General features: G+C 37.9%; 1 protein-coding gene and 1 long non-coding RNA gene across 15 annotated transcripts in view; one reads left to right on the top strand and one right to left on the bottom strand.

Annotated features, from left to right (window-relative positions):
- GALNT18 (polypeptide N-acetylgalactosaminyltransferase 18) overlaps positions 1-18,964 on the top strand; it is a 251,104-nt gene that overhangs the window by 220,423 nt on the left and 11,717 nt on the right. For all 10 annotated transcript variants that reach the window (XR_010884078.1, XR_001294744.1, XR_001294745.1 and 7 more), the window contains one exon: positions 10,230-10,394. Coding sequence is in view for 5 of the 10 variants with exons in the window: in XM_013957884.2 (XP_013813338.1) it covers positions 10,230-10,394 (165 nt within the window). In the remaining 5 variants the exon portion in view is untranslated. The remainder of the gene's footprint in view (positions 1-10,229; positions 10,395-18,964) is intronic.
- LOC106497093 (uncharacterized) overlaps positions 6,518-18,964 on the bottom strand; it is a 124,416-nt gene continuing 111,969 nt past the window's right edge. For 4 of the 5 annotated variants that reach the window (XR_001294749.2, XR_010884080.1, XR_001294747.2 and 1 more), the window contains 4 exons: positions 15,839-15,962; positions 14,913-15,109; positions 9,163-9,218; positions 6,518-7,438 (listed from right to left, as the gene is read on the bottom strand). This is a non-coding gene — a long non-coding RNA (uncharacterized lncRNA). The remainder of the gene's footprint in view (positions 7,439-9,162; positions 9,219-14,912; positions 15,110-15,838; positions 15,963-18,964) is intronic. The other variant, XR_010884081.1, reaches the window with a different exon arrangement.

The following is an 18,964-nucleotide window of genomic DNA, read 5'->3' as shown; positions in this document are numbered from 1 at the left end:
TTATGTTGAAATGTGCTCCTTTTCTTTCTTTTCTGTAGATAATGCCTCTCTTTCATGTGGACCCTTTAGTCAGTATATTGCAAAAATTTCTAAAAGAAGGTCAGTTACTATCATATTTTATTGTCTTCAGCACCAAAATAAATAATTTTTAGATGTTTTATCTTGTGTTTGCGTATAGTGGTGTCAACCTGACACCCCTGGAAACCTTAAACCAAATACATACAATATCCTAAGATGAATGGGTGAGATCTGGCTCATCTGAAAGTAAGAACAGATTTGTGACTGCTTTCAGTAGAACCACAAGAGCCAATGAGCATAGGGGTTAATTAAGTAATATCTTTAAGGAGTCTATCAACTGGAAAGTGCTCTCTAAGTTGTACATGTAATTATTGACACTAATTATCATTGTCAATAGCACTCTAGTTTACTTGGTCCCCTTCACAAAATGCTGAATGTTCACAGCACTTCTGGAAGCCAAGAGTATTTAAAGGACCTCTGTATCCACAGTCACCACTCAGTACCATGCAGGATTAAACAAGACAGGACTGGCTAAAAAAAACCAAGATGTTTGTTAGATATCTCTTGATGAAGCAGTTGTGGCACTTGCTTGTCATTTGCCTGACTCTACTTACCAGTTGCAGACACTAAATTTTTTCAAATTCAGGTTAAAAAGCCATAATAATAGTAGAAATAAAAGAATTTATTTTAACACACCTTCAAAAAAACCTTTCTGGCAGAATTTGATGTCTTTGGAAGAGGTACAAGTTGAATATGACATGAGTAACAAAAATGTATGATTACATGTATATGATTCTGCCCATAACCATTTGAAGCGCTTGGGTATAGTTGTGAAGACTTAACAACCCCTTTCTAATCCTGCTGATGCTGAGCTACCAAACGCTTATAAACAGATGGCAATGAACTAGCCTGCATTTTAGTTTGGCCAGAATGAGTCAACTCTAGTGTAGAGGATGGATCCCTCATATGCGATGGTGGTTGAATTTATGTTTGTAGATGAGTATGTGTTCTTGGAGGAGAAAACAGGATAAGGAATGGGATTCTGTAGGAACCTGGAAAGAAAACTGCAAAAGGTAAAGGAGATCCTGAGTGGATGCACTGAGGGATTAATGGGAGATGGAAAAGAAAAATTCAGATAGGACAAAATCCAGGGAGCCGTAGGACACCGTAATTTTTGAAAAAATGACAATCAATATGTTGGTGTGGATCTGAACTTTTTGTGATTGCCATTTTGTTGTTGTTGTTGGGTTGTTGTTTTTTTCCTGAAATAAGTTCTAAAAGATCTTCTACAAGAGAGAAAAGCAAAAGGAGGAGAAACTTTATGAATTAAATAAAATTTTAATTTATCTAGGTCTCATTAATTCTGTTGCTACCAGAATTAGGAAAGCTAGAGAAGTTAAGTATTGAAAGCATATACAAAAACAATGATTGGCAGTTCTATTCAATTTTAAAAGTGGAACTTAATGAGAAGGTTTTCGTTTGCTTGTTTTAAATAAAACCAAAGTAGAATACCAAAGTAGACAACAGCAGAATTACATATTACACTGCAATATAGGTTCGTGAGTCTTTATTAGAAAGAAGTCTGGCACCGACTTCCTGCCTTTTTTTCCATTAAAATAATGTTAACATTTTTGTGGCTTTAAGCTTGTATTTATAGCATCACAGTCTGTTGTTTAAAGTTTCTGAGCACCATGTCTTTATTGTAATCAAATACTGATTGTTGCTTAGAGTTTTGAAGTTAATTAGTGCCTAAGCATACAGAAGAGCAAGTAGGTCAGATAATCAGTATTCTGGTGGGTTGATTCAATAGATACAAATCTAAAGAGGAAAGTGAAGTAGCGAGTAGTTTCTTTCTTACATGCTATATAATTTAAGCCTGAATTATGCTGTTGCCACACTTGCTATACTAGCTGTTTACTAGTAGGTGTTTGTCAGCTCATCAGTAGGAGGACAAGTTTCACACATCCTCAACTTCGGTAAAACATGGTTGAACTTACTTCCAAGTTGTATTATCAGTTTGCACCAGCTGAAAATCTACCTCAGTAAAATTAAAGGCATCTTCTAAAGGTCAATCTGTGGTTTGGGGCGGTCTTTCTACAACTTACTTTAATTCTCAACCATGCTGTTATGCTTTTGCTTCTTGAGCAGTATTTTTTTAGGGCAGCACAACATGCAACTATGCTACTGACTGGGGCTACAGGGCAGCACAGCCTCTCTCGTCATGTCATGTCATGTCAAGTGTGTGTGGCTCTGCACATCTTTAAGAATAATCCTGTGGATATCTGTGACCCAGGACAGCTTTTATATATGTGTGTGTATGTATATGCAACTGTGCACTTAAAATGTGAAGGTCATTCTGTATTTAAGATAGTAAGTAGAATTAAGCATGCCGAATAAGGATGTTCTTTGTATGCCTTCAGTAACAAAGGAGTAACAAAGCTACCTAACAAGATGTTTCAATGCATAATTTTGCACAACAGCTTAATGTTGATAGTATCATGCTAGTTATGTCTAAATAGAGTGATTCTGCTCTGCATGAATTTACTGTCTTATACAAACAGCACTTTCTGGTGGATGCTATTCCTCAGTCACTAGTTGATTTTTACAGTAGGGTTTCTACAGGAAGGCTTTCCTGTAGGAATAGTAAATGGGAAAACACTTGATTTAGATCTTAGTGATCTATTTGTTTGTATTATTCACAATGAACTTGGATTCAGCAGAGAGAATTTTCTCATCAGGGCAGCTAAGTTCATTCATTCAGTTGTGCTTATGTAACAAGAAATGCTCAAATAAAAAGTCAGGGACAACATAAATAGCTAAACAACAGAGATGGACTTAACTATATCTGGATTTATTGTAATCCACTAGATTGCTCTGTAACTGGAGTTGTACTCACATATAAATCTGCTCTGAGACCTTAGACTTATGTTAATATATTACTCCAGTTTCATGACAAATTACTTCACGGATTCATTTGGAGAAAAATATGGTTCAAATATGGAATAAAGCAGTGGTGAATTAGGCTTCTTATCCCTCTTAGTTATTATTGCCAAAAGCAGGGTAGCAAATAAACACTGCTGTTGGTGAGCATTAAGTTTGTTCATTATAAATGCACAGTCATGTACCAGTCTCCAGTGTGACTTCATCTGGGAACATTGCCATAAGGATTACAAATGGCTTTCAGCTTGAAAATTGGTGTGTACTGCTTTGAACTTTCAGTGGGGAGTTGGCAATTTATCTTTCAGATAATCACCTTGTGTTAAGTTGAACATCTTACTGTAACTTTCTGCTACATGATAAGCCAGCTCCTATGAATAATTTACTGCAGCTGGCAACCCACTTCAGCTCTGAAGTCTTCGTCAGCTCTGGTAGCTTTTCAAACTTTAATATTAAACTTGGAGCCAAAATCTCATTGCACTTAAGTTCAGTGGGATTTCAGCGTCAGTTGCAATGGGTATCATGACATGACCTTTTAGAGCAAAATTTGCACGGAGAGAAACTCCACATCATTAAGAGGACTAAGCAATGTATTTGTGTCTGGATAAACAGCTCATTTACCCCACCTTGTGCTCAAAGGCATTGAGTTTTTTGTACAGACTTTATCTTGTGTTGGTGTTCGGAATATTTCTACTGTGAGAAAAAACTGAAGTTGGCTGAATTACCTGGGCCTTTCATTACTCTCCTGGCAGGTTTAGGATGTGTTCTGTATGATGCCACTGCAGCAAAGCCTATATGTGATGTGACCATCCCACCAAAGTTATCACTCCAGCTTTGCAGCAAGCCTACCATGGAAATGCAGTTAGTAATCTTCTAGAAAGGACAGCAGCAACTTTTCAGTTTGCTAGGTGCTGATGGCCTGGCTGATCAGTACCAGTGAACATTGTCCTGAGCTTTCAGTCCCCTCTCTCTGGCTAGGTTGGGCCTCATTCATTGCCCTCTTGAAGCAACTTAAGTACTAAGAGGGGATATTTTTCCCCACCTGCCCCCATACTCAATCACTGTAAGCAAAGGTAACCAAATCTCGTCAAATGAGTTCTAACACCAGGGAAGAAGTATCTGCTAGATGCATGTACTAGATTCAGTTTGCATTATCTCAGCTCTAACCTTTCATAAATCACTCCTTACTTCTGATTTTGCACATTCTTAGCCAGATCTGCTCTTTTGCCTCTTTGCTATGTCCACTGTTATGTCTCCGGTGCTTGCACGTGGTGTGCATGTGTTTACTAGAGAGTACTAGCTTAGCAGAGGATGAATTCTGTGGTAGTTAGGCGACTGTCTGTACAAGACATGAAATTTCAAGTTACAGCTGAAAGAATTTGGCTAGAAGGAGATGAGTGGAATAGAAGGGCAAAAGGACCATTTGTTCCTAGTTCAATAATGAAGCTTTAGGGAAGCCTGCAACTCTAGGCATGAACTCTCCTTTTTCTTTTCTATGCTGATTTCCTACCTGAGATTGCATGAAGAGGGAGAATTCCTTACATCCCCCCAAAGTGAGCAAGGGTATGGCAAATAATAAAGGGTGATGCTTCTCCTTTATTCTGGAGTTGGCTGAATAGCAGTAGTGTAGAAGCAGAAGTGAAACTTCTGTTTTCATGGCAGTATGCTGAGGGTTTTTTGGTATCTAAGCAAATTCTGTCTCTAGAAAAAGTGAGACTTAGAACATCAAAGCGAAAAAATAACATGCAGCAAATTAGTTCACATGAAATGCAGGTGGGGAAAAAATTTAGGACATTTTTCTCTAACAGTTAATATCATTATGAAGATTTCTTGAGAACCCTAGGCAATGTAGCACTCAACTACCATTTGTGTTTTCATCTTTTAGCTGTCTTTTTTCCCCCTTTAGAACAAGTACCAAATATGCCATGACTAAATCTCACTCCTTCTCCTTACAAAGATCTTGGGAAACATTTTACTAGTTGTAATAATGTGATACCAACTTCAGTTTTGCTTGTCTTACGTTTTGTCTTACTATGAGTAATCAATCGACGGGATTATCAGATGGAGCAAACAGGAAATGAAATAATGGCCTGAGGTAAGACACTTCTAGGGAAAAAGTTCAAGAAAGCTAAGGAATAACTGGTCTACTAATTGGAAGATGGAAGTTTTACAGGCACAAAGAAATTCACAGGGAAACATTCTCAGCATATCTGCAAAAAACTGTAAACAGTTAAAAACCAATAACAAACAGCTTGATGTCCAGAGGAAGGCAGGTGATTAGTTATGAGGCTGTTCTTTGAGAACAGAAGACAGCCTGAAACAAGCCTTGTGGCACAGACCTGTGTCAAGCTTTGAAGGCAACTGATATGCTTTTCTTAAGACCCACATATGTAGGCTTTTGTTGTTTTAATCCTTTTCTCTGCTTGCTGCAAACCTTTAGATTAACACCGTATTTTGAACAAATTCTTTTGCATTAATCTGCTGCCAGCCCTAGACTTCTAGGGGACGTTTTGAGGACGCCGAATGCAGGGGCCTGCAGTGGCAGCAGGGTGAGATGGCAGCTTGTGGCAGCCTCCAGAGCTGGTGCAGCAGTGTGTGAACTGCAACCCTGGAGAAACACCTGGTGGGAGTGTGGTTGAAGGGTATGTGGAAGTGCCTAGAGCACAGGCTGTATTTTAACCCTGAGACTTTGCTGCTCACAAATCCTGCCTACGTTTTTGCAGATTTTGTAATTGACAGTAATGATGAATCCTTGCAGTTCCACCTATGGAGGAGACAAGTGCCTTGTATTGAACTTAGGTAATTTCCTGAACAAAGGTACTACCTTCCAGTTGCCCAGAGGCACAAATCTGTACATCAGTACTGTTGTAGTGAAAGAAATGGAATGTATAGTGAGCTAGAGCAGAGTAATGAAAGGTAAGGAGGGTTATTTTGTTACAAGGTAAGGGAGGATTTGGGTGTTTCTTTTTGTTTTTAAATCATCTGCTTGACTATCAAAGTCGATGGAAATCCAGCGGCTCTTCAGGGAGTATTTGTGTGATGGCGATGTGTGGTTGTGTTTTGCTGAGGCTGTCTTCTATGAAAGTGGAATGGAACAACTGGAAGAATGCTGTAAATCAGCATGGAACAAGTGTCTTGACTTCAGTGGTGCCAAGTGGATTTTCAGCTACTGAGACTCCAGGCACTTGAGCAGGGACTACTGTGCCATTTGCCATGGAACAGAAATGAAAGGACCAAGCTTTGAGTCAGATTTTCACAAGCACCTTAATAACTTAGCAGTCCACATTCAATATTCAGTCATTTGGACTTCCAAGTAAGTACCAGAGCCATTCTTCAAAAATTATTGTGAAATTGCTATCATATTGTGTTAGTCAGTGGTGGTGTTGCAATACTGTAGAAATAGATGTGCTAGTAAAATGTGTTTTGCCTGTAACTTCTCAAGTGTTTTAAACAAAAAGTGTCTCAGTCATCCATCTTGTGCTGAAGTGGATTGCAAAGCAGCTAACGATTGTCAATGCTTGTTAAAAGCATCTTCTTCAAGTGAAGTAATCCACATAAGAAGTACTGCTATGAGCATTCATTTATTTAGCCATTTAAATCACAAGTACAAACCCCTTTTTATAGGGCTACATGTGAGATGATAAAACCTGAGCATTGTTTTAATTCATAAGATCTTATCTTATCTGCAGGTTAATTTAAAATACAAGTAATAAAAAGTCAAGCAAATTATAACATGATAAATCAGTAAATGTAACTCAGCTGGTTAATTTCATACAGCTCAATCCAGAAAGACAATTTGTTTAACACCTTTAAACTGAAAAAAAAAAAGAAACCTAAAATGCATTTTTGAAAATGAAAATAATCAGATGGAAACAGGGAAATACAGTGTAAAAGCAATTAAAGTATTTTTGCTTAATACATGAGATTTCTAAAGGGAAGTTCAACCATGGGTTCATGTTTAATAGCTTTAGGTTTCAGACTAGAAGAGCAGCTGGACTTTATCACTGGTGCCAGTAATTATTTCTGTCTTAGCAACTGACGCCCTCCCTTTGTCCTGACATGCTTACTATTATGCTCTCTCAGTGCAGGGGCTGTTTTATTTCAGGGCTGGAGGAAGGAGCCAGGGATCATCTGTAGTTTTTAAGAGTATTCTGGCCAATAGCAACTCAAACCTTTATCTTTCTGTTTGCTAGCAGCTGAAGATGAATTTGCACAGGGTATGTGCTTCTGATGTGATACCTCCAATAGAAAAACATAGTCAAATTATCAGGTTGTGCCTAATGCGTTCAGTTCTGAAATAAAGTATGGTACAATTGGATAAGAGCAGAGCAACATCCTGAAAGAGCCCAGTCAGAAGTCTGCTTGATTTTGAGCTTACTTCTACATGTCACTTAAAGAGCTGAAAGGCGTGTGTCCCAACAGCAGGTGAGAACAGAAGGTTTCGCTCCTCTTTGTCTAAACTGGTCCACACTGAGTTGAACACCTGTGGGAAATGAAGTAATATTAGCAATTAGGGTGAGCTCTCTAAAAATAAGTGACAACCTGCTAATTTATCTCTATTAAGCATAATTGCAAATGATCGTTCTGTTTCTGTAGAGTTTTGCCAACAAACAGAGTTAGGTAATTCCCCCAGCCAGAGCCACTGTTCTGCTCCTGCCCAGAAAGATGCATAGACTGAACCCTTGCTGGTTTGACATCAGAAAAACCTGTGGAGTTGCACTATGGATTAGGTTTGCTTTATCCACTAGGGTAAACTGACTACCTGAAGCCTTCAGGCCATTCTGTGAAAGGCTGAAGAGACTGAGCTAATAAAAACAGTTCAGCCCTAAGGGTTTGCAGGTACATCACTTTTTTGCACAAGCAACCGAGCTGTATTGTGCACTTTTCAGAGCTACAGCCAAGCCTGCCCATCTGTTTTCAGTGACTGGTTTGTATCTTGGAAAAAAAAGAAAAGAAAAAAAATACAGAAACCTTAATTTTATTCTAACATGTTTTCAGTGGTGACAATATGCTGGAAAAAATGACATTAACAAATAGCTTCTGCTAGTAAAAAAGCACAAACATCACTGACATTTTCCTTCTTGCTTTTCTAAAAGAAATTTTAGATAATAGGCAAAAGAGCTACAACAAAGCCTTTATCTGTAAGAGACAATGTGTCCTAACAATCGTGTTTAAAGATTATCTTGATCTTGCTGCTTTGCTATATCACTACTTCAATCTCTGTTCTCTCCCCAAAAAGCATCTGGATAGATCTTAAATTTATCTAACATATTTGTTTCAATGGTCTTTTTAGACAATTTATTCTAAATGTCTATTGCTCTTCTAAAGCATCTGTTTTGTGTGCAGGAACATTAATTCCACAATTTATGGATTGTATCTGCTGGGGTGTCTTCTTGTTAGTCTTTCCACAATTCTTACTGTTTATTTCATTCAGTAATAACCAACCCTTTCTGAAATGTATTTTCATCTGCTAGGTCCTTTTACTCTTCTCTTCCCCTGTAATGCAAGACTGAACCAGTCACCTTTTTTCTATTTCAGATTTTTAAAACCTAGATTCACCTAGGTTCAACCAGCTCAGATTTCTCTATCATTTCTGTGGGGTGAAAAGAGCGAAAAATTGATGAAAGGATTAAACCTTTGATCAGCGTAAACCATGAATGACAACTCCATTAACATTTATGGAACTATGCCAGTTTACTTCCACTGAGGATCTGCCCCACATATGTTACAGCAGGGTGAAAGGAGTCCATAGCCTTGCACAGAAACAGCACCACTTGTTTTGATCTCTATTTATTTAATCCCTGCTTTTACTCATCTCAGCATGTCAGTCTTTTACAATGTGCTATTCAAAGAGTTTTCTACTCCCAGATCCCTTCTTAGTCCTGCTTTGTTCTGTTTCATCTCTGCTTTCTCTCCTATTTGCAATTAATATTTTATCAGAGTTTTCACAAGAAAGAATACACACATATAAAACAAGCTACAGCATCAATAATGAACAGATACCAGGATATAGTACCATCAAGCTCTGGGAACAGACAAGTTTCCCAAACACAGACAGCCTTATTTGCAGCTCCCCCTTTTTACAGATAAATGGTATTAATGGATACAGTAAGATGATGGAGACATTAATTTTGCACTTCTGTCTATCTAGATCTTGTCATTTGTGACTCTCTGATACCATTAGGGTTGTCAAAGCTTAACACCTACCCTTATTAGATCACGCTGCTAAAGGATGATGTTGCCCATTCATCTTTCTCATGGTTCTGTCAAGAGAAAGGTCTGATCTTACCAAAATTAAATTCTGAATTCCTGTATTACATTACTAGGATCATATATAACTTGGTATTTTCAAGAAGACCCATTATCTATTCTGTCTGGCAAGCTTACTTCCTTTCCCCTTCTTTTTCCTTCTTCTAAAGAAATCCCTCACATATTTTTTCCAGACACAGTAGAAAAAATAATTTGTGTAAGATAACCATCTCATGACGTTGGCCATACATGTAATCACTGAGGCCTGTAAGAGCAGTCTTCTGCTGGAAATCCAGACCAGCTGGCATCTGGCCTCTTTTTCCAACCTCTGTGTGTTTGTACGTGTATCAACACATGGTAAGATGAGAATAGATATCCTGAAGCATGGCCATTCTGTTCTCTCCTGCCATATATCTGTCTGTTACCAGCTGCTAAATAATGGATAGTATTTTTTATTGCATACACTGAATTCTGGTTAGCTGTCTCAAATTTGGTGCTTGGCCTTTGTTTGTACAAGTCTTCATTTATCAATCATTCTGTCTATCACTTATCATCTATAATATAAAAGGTTCAGATCCTGCTGAACTTCTGTGGTTACTCCTCTTCCCTTCCTCCCCTCTTACCTTTCCAGTTAGGTATTATTCTCAGATGAAATGGTCTAAGCAGAACTGATGGCAATCCTTAAACTTTTAACCCCACTTCCTGCTAGAAAATGTAAACCTTGCTCTTTTGAAGACCCATGATGCATGAACATAGGAAACAGAAGTTAAAAAGGCACATGATGAGACAACGTTCAGTTTTGTTCACATATTTCCTACTCACTAGTTAATCAACAATTACTTGTTGGTAAAAGTTAACTGTTAATTTAAAACAGCTTTAAAAACATTGCGTTGCTTCTTGCATGAAAGGAAATAATTTAAAAGCCACCATAGCCTATCAGCATCTTTACATTTGCCATTACTTTTTTGATAGAAGTGCTGCTTCTGTCTTGGGGCCACACATCACCTTTGTGCTTCCTCTTTCAGAATGTCTATTACACAAGCAGTCAGCAGCTCCACGTGGGTGTTCTGAGTCCTACTGTCGACGATGATGACAACAGATGCCTGGTGGATGTGAACAGCAGGCCCAGGCTCATTGAATGCAATTATGCCAAAGCCAAGAGAATGAAGCTTTACTGGCAGTTTACTCAGGTAATTCTTACTCAGCAGATATTTCAGAAAGTTCAAAAGCTTTGTTTCTGCTTTTTTTCTGTACCTGAAATGCAAGTAATCTGTCTACTAACAAAACAGGACCAGTGCACAGTGCCAGGAAACTATTTTTACATTTGATCCCAATAGCAGCTATCTCAGAAGGTTATGTATCTTGCATAATGGTCTTCCAAGTTCATGATAAATGATTTACTATCCAGCTGCTAACACAGAGCTACTGTTAAAAAAATGATCTCAGTCCCAGGAATGTGATTTAGAAGAATCAAATCAATCTACTTAGGAGTAAGGAATGTAAAGTTTATGCTGGTGTGACAAGAGGATTTTTTTTGTTTGTTTGTTTTTTTCCCCCTTTTGGAAAGTGACTCAGAAAAGGATGTAGAGGGTCATCCTTCTAAGGAGGTACTTGTGCAGCCCCTTTCCCTAAAACAGCTACTGCATTTTTGGCACTATAAAAAGAAGAGCAAATAAAGGCTGAGAAGTACTTCCACAGTGATGAGAATGCTGATAAGATAGAGTTCAATGTTTACACTTTGCAAATGATTTATAAATACAGGGAGAACTTAAAAAGGGGGGGGGGGGCAAAAAAAACCCCCACAAAAACGTTCTGGGGCTAGAAACCATGCTCCATGTTATAATGCTTACAGAGAGCACTCTGTAGTTCAGCTCAGAGGAGGTGGCAAGGTGACTCAAACATATCGGTATTTCCGAAGAGGGAGATAGGTTATCTTGATGACAAAACAGGCTCCAATGGCTGGAAGCTGAAGATAGTCCAATCTTTCAAAAGAAGATGCAATTTTCTTAAGATAATAATTAAAATACTGGAAGTCTACCATGTGATGTAAATAATGATATGTATGTCTGTTGCTTAGGATAAATAAAATGATTGCAATACTTTCTAAAACAAGTACCTAATTTAGCTTCTGGGAAAAAATTAATGGCTAGTGGATGCCAGAAGTCAGTCTAAACAGTCACAGTTGTTCCTCTGCAGTCTTGAGTCTGTGAATCTAGTTGTGTACTTCACTTCTGTGAAATACGGCACAGTGATCCTTTTTCACCAAAACCTAAGTTAGTGGTATAGAAGCCCATGGGCTGAGATTCTGCATTACAACAATTTCATCCCTGCATATAATTTCTTCTGCAACATGCACATGGGTTTGTAAATATCTTTTCTGCCTATTCATTAGGGTTTGTTTCTTTTTTGATTTAACCAGCCTTAATTAGTGTATTTTAGGACATGGGTAGTGGAGTGTCCACCTTAGTGCAGAGATCATTTGGACAGTGATCAATAAAGTATAGTATTAACATAATTTGTATTTATAATTGAAAGTAATCCATAATCTTTGTCTTGAAAGGGTAGCAGTCAAGCAGCAGATGTTAAATAACTAATCTGGAAGGACATCCCAGCTTTCACTTTCGGTCCCCCTACTGGCAGAGTTTTAATTACGTCTTCTCAAATTTTAACAATGGCTTTGCTATGGAGGCCTCACTGTGGCCACCACTGCTCTTGATTTTTGGTACGATTTTTAAAAGGTATAATTAACATTATTTATTTAAACGGTATTTTGGTAACATTTCTGTACTGGCCATCTGTTTGGTGATTGCTGAATTCAACCTGACCCTTCAGTGACAAGGGTTTCTGCTTCAGGCTACTGCTGCATTTTGTAATACTAATTATGCTAGATCCAATTTGGGGGTACCTCAGTAGAATGCACTGGTAATTTAACTAGTAGAAAAACACTTCAGAAATGGTATTTAGCTACTTTGTTTTCCAGCTGTATTTCCATTCCATGTCCCAAATACAGTTTCCAGATGAAGGTACAGTGCTGTTAAAACTAGGCTGTATGGACTTCTACAAAGAAAGTCTTCTACAAAGAAACTTCTGCCTAAGAGCAGAGAAAGCTAATTAGTTGTTTCCTTATGATAAATTAAGAGACACATGAAATAATTAAAATCTTGTTGTTCAAAAAGGATTTTGTTAATACCCAATGCAATTAAAATGTTATTTATTTCTCAAAATACAGTATGGTGCACAACCCCACTGCGCATGCTGTAAGCTAGAAGAAAACTAATGAGAGTAATCAGGGCTTGCCAAGGTCAACTGATTACTACATTTGAAATGCTCCTATTTAGTCTGGTGGAAGGATATGTTTCTATGAATGCACTAGAAGCTGTCTATCTGAAGTGGGTCATTTTTTTATTACATTTTGAAAGCTCTGGTATTTCTTTTCAATGATGTTATGCAGTGAGCAGAACTACTGCAAAATAAGCAGGACTAAGTTTATTGATGCTTGTGTAGTCTTGAAGCTTGTGATATATTAATTTAATTTAAATGTAGATGTTGGCCATATCTTTTCACAGCACCTCCTTTTGACTGCAAGCACAGTTAGACTTCTATAGATTCTCTGGTCTGACAGTAATTCCCACAAAAAGGTCTGATGATGCTGATCATTAAAAAGATGTAGCAGTGCCAGGGGAGAATTGTCTCAGAAAGGAAATGGGAACCAGGTAAGACTTACAAAGCTGGAGGAGGATGAACAAATTGAACTAGATTTCTCTGACGAGCACAAAAATCAATATATCTGCCCTGTGCTCCAGAGATATGAATTGCTCCAGACATTTGAATGAGGAAGCTTTCTCATTTTCCTGAGACATTCTGTATTCTGAGAGACAGCATGAAAGCCTTGTGATGTGACATGGGCTTCAGTCTGGTTCATATAAGACTGTGCAGCTTTTTGAAAATGCACTGTTCAGATTAGGTTTGTTCCTCCTCATTTGCATTGGTGAAAAGGAACGATGAGAAATATCCTCATGACAAAGGTAGAAAGATACACGTCATCCGTAGCTAGTTGTCTCCTTGATTCTGTAGCTCTATTACAGGATTATTCCCCAACTTAAGTCTTCGAAGGACTAGGACTATATATATACACATCAAACTTGATTTTTTAATTTATAATTCACTTCGGTTTTAAAATTTTGATTTTCATCAAGTTATGTGATTACCTTTAACTGTAGGCAACTGGAATCAGATACTCAGGAAAGTCCCACTGCTGTGCTGTGGACAGAACAGTGGTTTGACAGGCATTCACACGGAGGGACACCACCCCTCACCGCCAGCTTCTCTGGCCCTGAAGATGTTTTCCTTGTATGTCATGCTGGCTGACTGGCAGAGGCCCTAGGAGACCATGTGGTAGCTTTCTTTACAGGACAGACTTTCATAGAGCATTCAAAGTCTGGTATTATGGGTTTGTATAATCAGGATCCATCTAATCTGACTCTGAGCAGGATTCCATGCTCCACAGCTTTGTACAGCTGCTAAATGCTCTGTGAACCAATAAAATGTAGGCTTCTGTGACATTCCTGCTTCCAAGGCATCTTCAAGTGTTTATATCTGTAATTACGTCAAATTATGTAAATTAGCCCTGAAAAGACTCCCTTCAAATGGGTAGTGTTTGAGTTTTATTGCTCAGGTTGTCTGTCAGGTGTTCTCCTAGGAAAATGCTTATTTTGGGAATACTGTTACGCTGAACTGTTTTATACATGTTTGACAAATCACCTATTTCTGTATGTCTCACCACTTTTTCATTAATCAGAACAAAATTAGACCTTTTAGCAGAGTAGTAAGTGATCACCACAAATTACACATGGCAGAGAGGATAGAGACAAGAATTATCTCGTAGCAAAGTGGTCGGCATTTTATTAGAACATTAATTTAAACAAGATATTAAAGAACCTGCTCTGGCATCATGAACCGTAAGGGAAGTGAAACTACCTTTGGTTGTCATGGAGTGCCCCTTGTTTAATACTCAGTCCTCCCAATATTTCCTAGATTTACTTACAGTAATTACTACAGTTCTTCTGGGGACGCAACTAGCTTGAAGGCCCAGGAGTGATGTGATGCTGGCACGAAAGAATTAAATCCTACTTGCTCCCTGTGGGTTCTTCATGGCAAGCAGCAGGTACATATGCAATGTCCTGGCAGGGAGCAGAGTGCTTGTGGGAAGCATCAGGTCTGCTGCACACATTCATGATAATCACCGCACATGCACTCAGTAAATCCACTGTCACTGGGACTGCCAGATTGATTGTGTTGCATGTGCCAAATAGAGCCTGTGCTGTGACAGAGAAGGGGCTTTGAGATGTAGGAGAAGAAAGGGAGGCCGGTGCCCCGGCTATACAACTTCTTGGGACATCTTTCAGTGGAAAATGTTTGTGTATGGCCAAAACTAGGATTCATTCTTCTGAACTGACTCTATCTGCTATTAACAAGTTTACATGTTCTGTATACTAAGAAATCATATATTTTAAATGCTGCAGTCAGTCATCTCACTTTTTTTTTTTTTAATAAGTTCCTCAGTCTCTGGTAATGATTTCTCAGGTTTCTTGCTGACAGAAAAGCAGTTGACATAAAGCATGCTCTGCAAGTAAAACTCATCTCTACATACATCACCTACCTTGCATGACAAGAGTTTTATATGTAGGAGATTTAGAAAGTATACTTACAGCATGTTAAGGCACAGCACCTTTCTGATCTTCTTCAGGCCTGTTCTCCAGCAGCATACAAAGGTGTGAGGAAGAAGTTTTTCCACAATTGCTCTTACCTGGTAGCATCTTTATGAACTGCATGTGTATATTAAGTTGGCTAGGGCTGCGATTGTTTCTTACGCTTCTAAACAGCCTACCTCAGCCGTGACTATTTGCTGTTGTGAGAAAAACGTCAAGTGAGGGACCTGCACAGAACAGGTGTGAGAAAGCATATAAGGCAGAGCTACTGGGACAAGATAAAGAATGTAAGGTGGGAATTTGGATTGAAGTATAACATGGTGGATTTTGAGAAAGGAAAACCTGAGTAAAAGATGAATTTGGAATTTACATGTTATGGAGAATCACAGAATCACAGAATGGTTGAGGTTGGAAGGGACCTCTGGAGAGCATCTAGTCCAACCCCCCTGCTCAAGCAGGGTCACCTAGAGCACGTTGCACAGGATCACATCCAGACAGGTTTTGAAAATCTCCAGAGAAGGAGACGCCACAACCTCTCTGGGCAACCTGTGAGAACTGTGATCCTAGTCAGTTTTTCCACAGGAAATCCTCCCATTCAGAAGTGTTCAGAGAGAGTGGAATAGGCCATCTTATGTAAATAACATCTGTTGCTAACAACTGTAGTTGTTGTACGTGTAATTTCTCCAAAAATACCATAGTGAGAATTGCTGTGAAAGGAATGGGGAAGACAGAAGGGAGCAAATGAATTACTCAACTCTAGCAATATTCCACTGATACTATGAAGCATGGTCATCCATATCTCATTTCTATAGATACTCCATTTAGTTATGCAAAGAAAGAATAAATTGAATTACTGAAAGCATTTACACCTTGTTCCTTGTACATATTGTGGCCTTTGCAAGATAGTGATTCTGAATTATTCTTACCTGTTTGCATTTTATGAAATTAAATGATGTGCAGTGCTAGTGCTAGCTGGAACGATCACCCAGAACTGTATCCCAAACAAGGGAATGCAGCATCCAGATTGCACAGTAGGAGTAAGCTTGAGACCTGTGAACCGAGCAGAGAATTGCTGTACTAATTCCATACACCCTCTTGCTGCGCATACATAGTGCAGGTGCACTATTACTGAAGTGGTTGCTAACAGCAATTAACAGTTGCCAGTGTCTTTCTAATGCCTATTCCCATTTCTTTTATCCATACATTAGCTCTCAGGTATCTGTGTACAGCAGGCATTAATTTCAGTAGAGCTATGCATCTAAAGGAACAACTGTCTCTATGGACTTCTTCAGATTCTTTCATGCTGAAAGCCACAGGGTAGAAAAACAGCATCATTAATTTCTGAAGCATTTTAATTTACGCTGTACTTCTAATCCCAAAGGATAGAAATACACTCAATACGTATTTGCAGTATAAAACATGCTGTATTGCTGTATAGCTATATAATTATGCAGTACTATCTGCCCAACAGCTCAGAACAGAAAGTGACTGTGTCCTGTTAAAAAAACAAACAGATTTTGATCCTGCAGGAGAAATATAAAGAAAATCAGAACCTAATTATTCAATTAATTGAGTCAACAGACTAGGTTAAACCCCACAGTTCTAGTAAGGCTATCTGATTTGAAATAACCACTGTGGTCAAGTGCTCAATTTTAAATCTCAGTCACAAGAGAGCACTTCCAGAAGCCCCAGCCCTCCCGATGCTGTGTTGGTGTATGGGTTCAGTACATCAGTAGCACTTTTTTCTACACTTAGCTATTCTTTGCTTGTCTTTGATCAAATATTACCCTAGCTTGCCTGTACTTAATATTGGAACTAATAGGATAACTGCACAAGGTGTTATAGCTGGAGGATAAGGAACCTGAACTATTATGCTGCTTAGATATGAGAAAGTGATATTTAATGTTTTTCTCTTCTTGTTGCCTTAGTAAATTTGTCCCCAATGCATGTGCAGCTTAACCAATACTGTTTTCATATTAAACACTTCTCTTTCTTCAAAAATAGGTATTTTAAATTATTTGGGTTTTAGAGTCCTTGGACTACTTCTTATTATGAACTTACAATCTCTTTAACCCCATTTATGCAGAATAAAATTACTTAGAAATATTAAAATTCTTAAAGCCTTCAGTCTTTCTCCATTATGAATACTTGACTTCAATTTAAACATGAAAATATATAAGCAAAATATTCACATGCAAAACAATATTAAATACAAGTAATACTACATAATATTGTGTTTTAATAACTGGTATTAAATTTGCTTGCAGTTACTGCTGTAGTTAGTGGCAACCAAAGCCTTTTCTTGTACAGTTTTAGCTTATATTTGGAGTAATTTTCTAGTAGCAGGTTTTAATCTTTGCAAATTAGATGTAGAACTTGCCAGCTAGAAAGTTTCTGCGTGAATGCAGCAGTAAAAGAAGCTTTTAGGGGGTGCGTTTCAAGTCTTTTCCAGCATATCACATTATGCAGTATTTACTCTCCTGAGGACTGCATTTAAGCTCCAAAGACACTTGTGCTGAATTAATTTAAAAGGAAGTTAACACATTGCCATGTTTTTCCTTCAAAGCAGATACCCTATTTGCATATTTTAGCATATAATTTTCAACACCACATTTATTTAGAAAGAAGTTATTTGCTCTAGTTCCACATTATTTTCTTAATTTTCTGATGTCCAGATAAATTCTCTCCAAAAATCACAAACTGCTTCTGATAGCAAGGTACTGCATGGCACTATATGCCATACAATGTCATACGATGACACAGATGCAAAAGAAGAGCCAAATCCAGAATGCTATCACTTGACTGATAACTAAGAAATCAAGTGACTGGGTTTCAGGAAGCCTGAGCTCCGTTCTCCGTTTCTCCTTTGTTTCACTGAACCGAACACTTACTGTGTCTTGCTTTCCTCAGCTGTAAAATGGATGGAAGTACTTTTACTATTAGAGTATGTCTTCTATTATTCTAACTTCCTAGACAAAACCAAAATTTTGTCCTGATCAAATCAGTAAAAGCATCTTTCATTCCAATAAAAACAAGGGCAATGTGTATGTAAGCAAGATTTGGTTACCAAATAATATCCTACAATCCAGTTTCAGATTAAAATATTTCAGCAAATGTTCCCTTGGAAGGCAATTAAATCAGGATGCAAGAATGAGGTATATGACAAGAAAAGAGGATTTGCTACTTAGCAAAATGATCAGGCCAAGTCTGGTATCCAGAACCTGACAATGATACATAGCATAACAGACAAAAAATAGATTATTTCCATTATTGTCTGAGTAAATTGTGCAAGGCTTGTGCTGCAACTGCAAGGAAATTCCTTTCCCAGTATCAATTATAATCAGCTTATAGCTTTCTATGGTGACTGGGGAAAAAGCCATTTCGATAACTAGATACTGTGACCAAAGTCCCAAAGAGCTAAGCCTGAATTCCCATGTTAGAATACACAGACTGATTGAAATACTAGTACAAAATCCTTTCTTAATTTTCTTCAAATGGCGCTCAATTTATTTCTTGGTCTCCAGAGATAAATTTAATCATAAGCATATAATGATAATGCTAACAGTTCAGCTTCTGGGTTAAAATAAGTTATGCAGCCCTCATATTGAGCATTCAGATTAGAAAGCCTAGACTAATCAAATGCAAAACCCCCAAAAGAAAAAGAATGTTGTCATTTGGTATTTTTGTTTTCCAATTGAGTTACATTTTAGTAAGAATTACATTTCACAAAGAAATTGGAATGTATATATTCTCACATCTAAAAACCCTAAATTTTTGGGAATCCATTAGGAGGTCTAAGCAAATCATGTTCCCTTTTTTCTAGGGAAAAGAAAAAAAAATCTTGCGTTTTTTTAATTGTATTAAAAGAAGCTTCTTGTTTGTCTGGCTGAAGATGAATAACTACATATTCTGTTATGCAAAGATCGGTAGCAATAATGTGAACTTTCCTTTACATTTCTGGGTATGCTTTGTTAGAACAGTATTTTCATCCCTGAAAAGAAAAAAAGAAAGAGTATAAGGCAGTAAGATGTGCATATGCATGACCTTCAGCT

The sequence above is a fragment of the Apteryx mantelli genome, chromosome 4 (assembly GCF_036417845.1).
Source record: "Apteryx mantelli isolate bAptMan1 chromosome 4, bAptMan1.hap1, whole genome shotgun sequence".
NCBI lineage: Eukaryota > Metazoa > Chordata > Aves > Apterygiformes > Apterygidae > Apteryx > Apteryx mantelli.
This window is presented reverse-complemented; position numbering and strand designations above follow the sequence as displayed.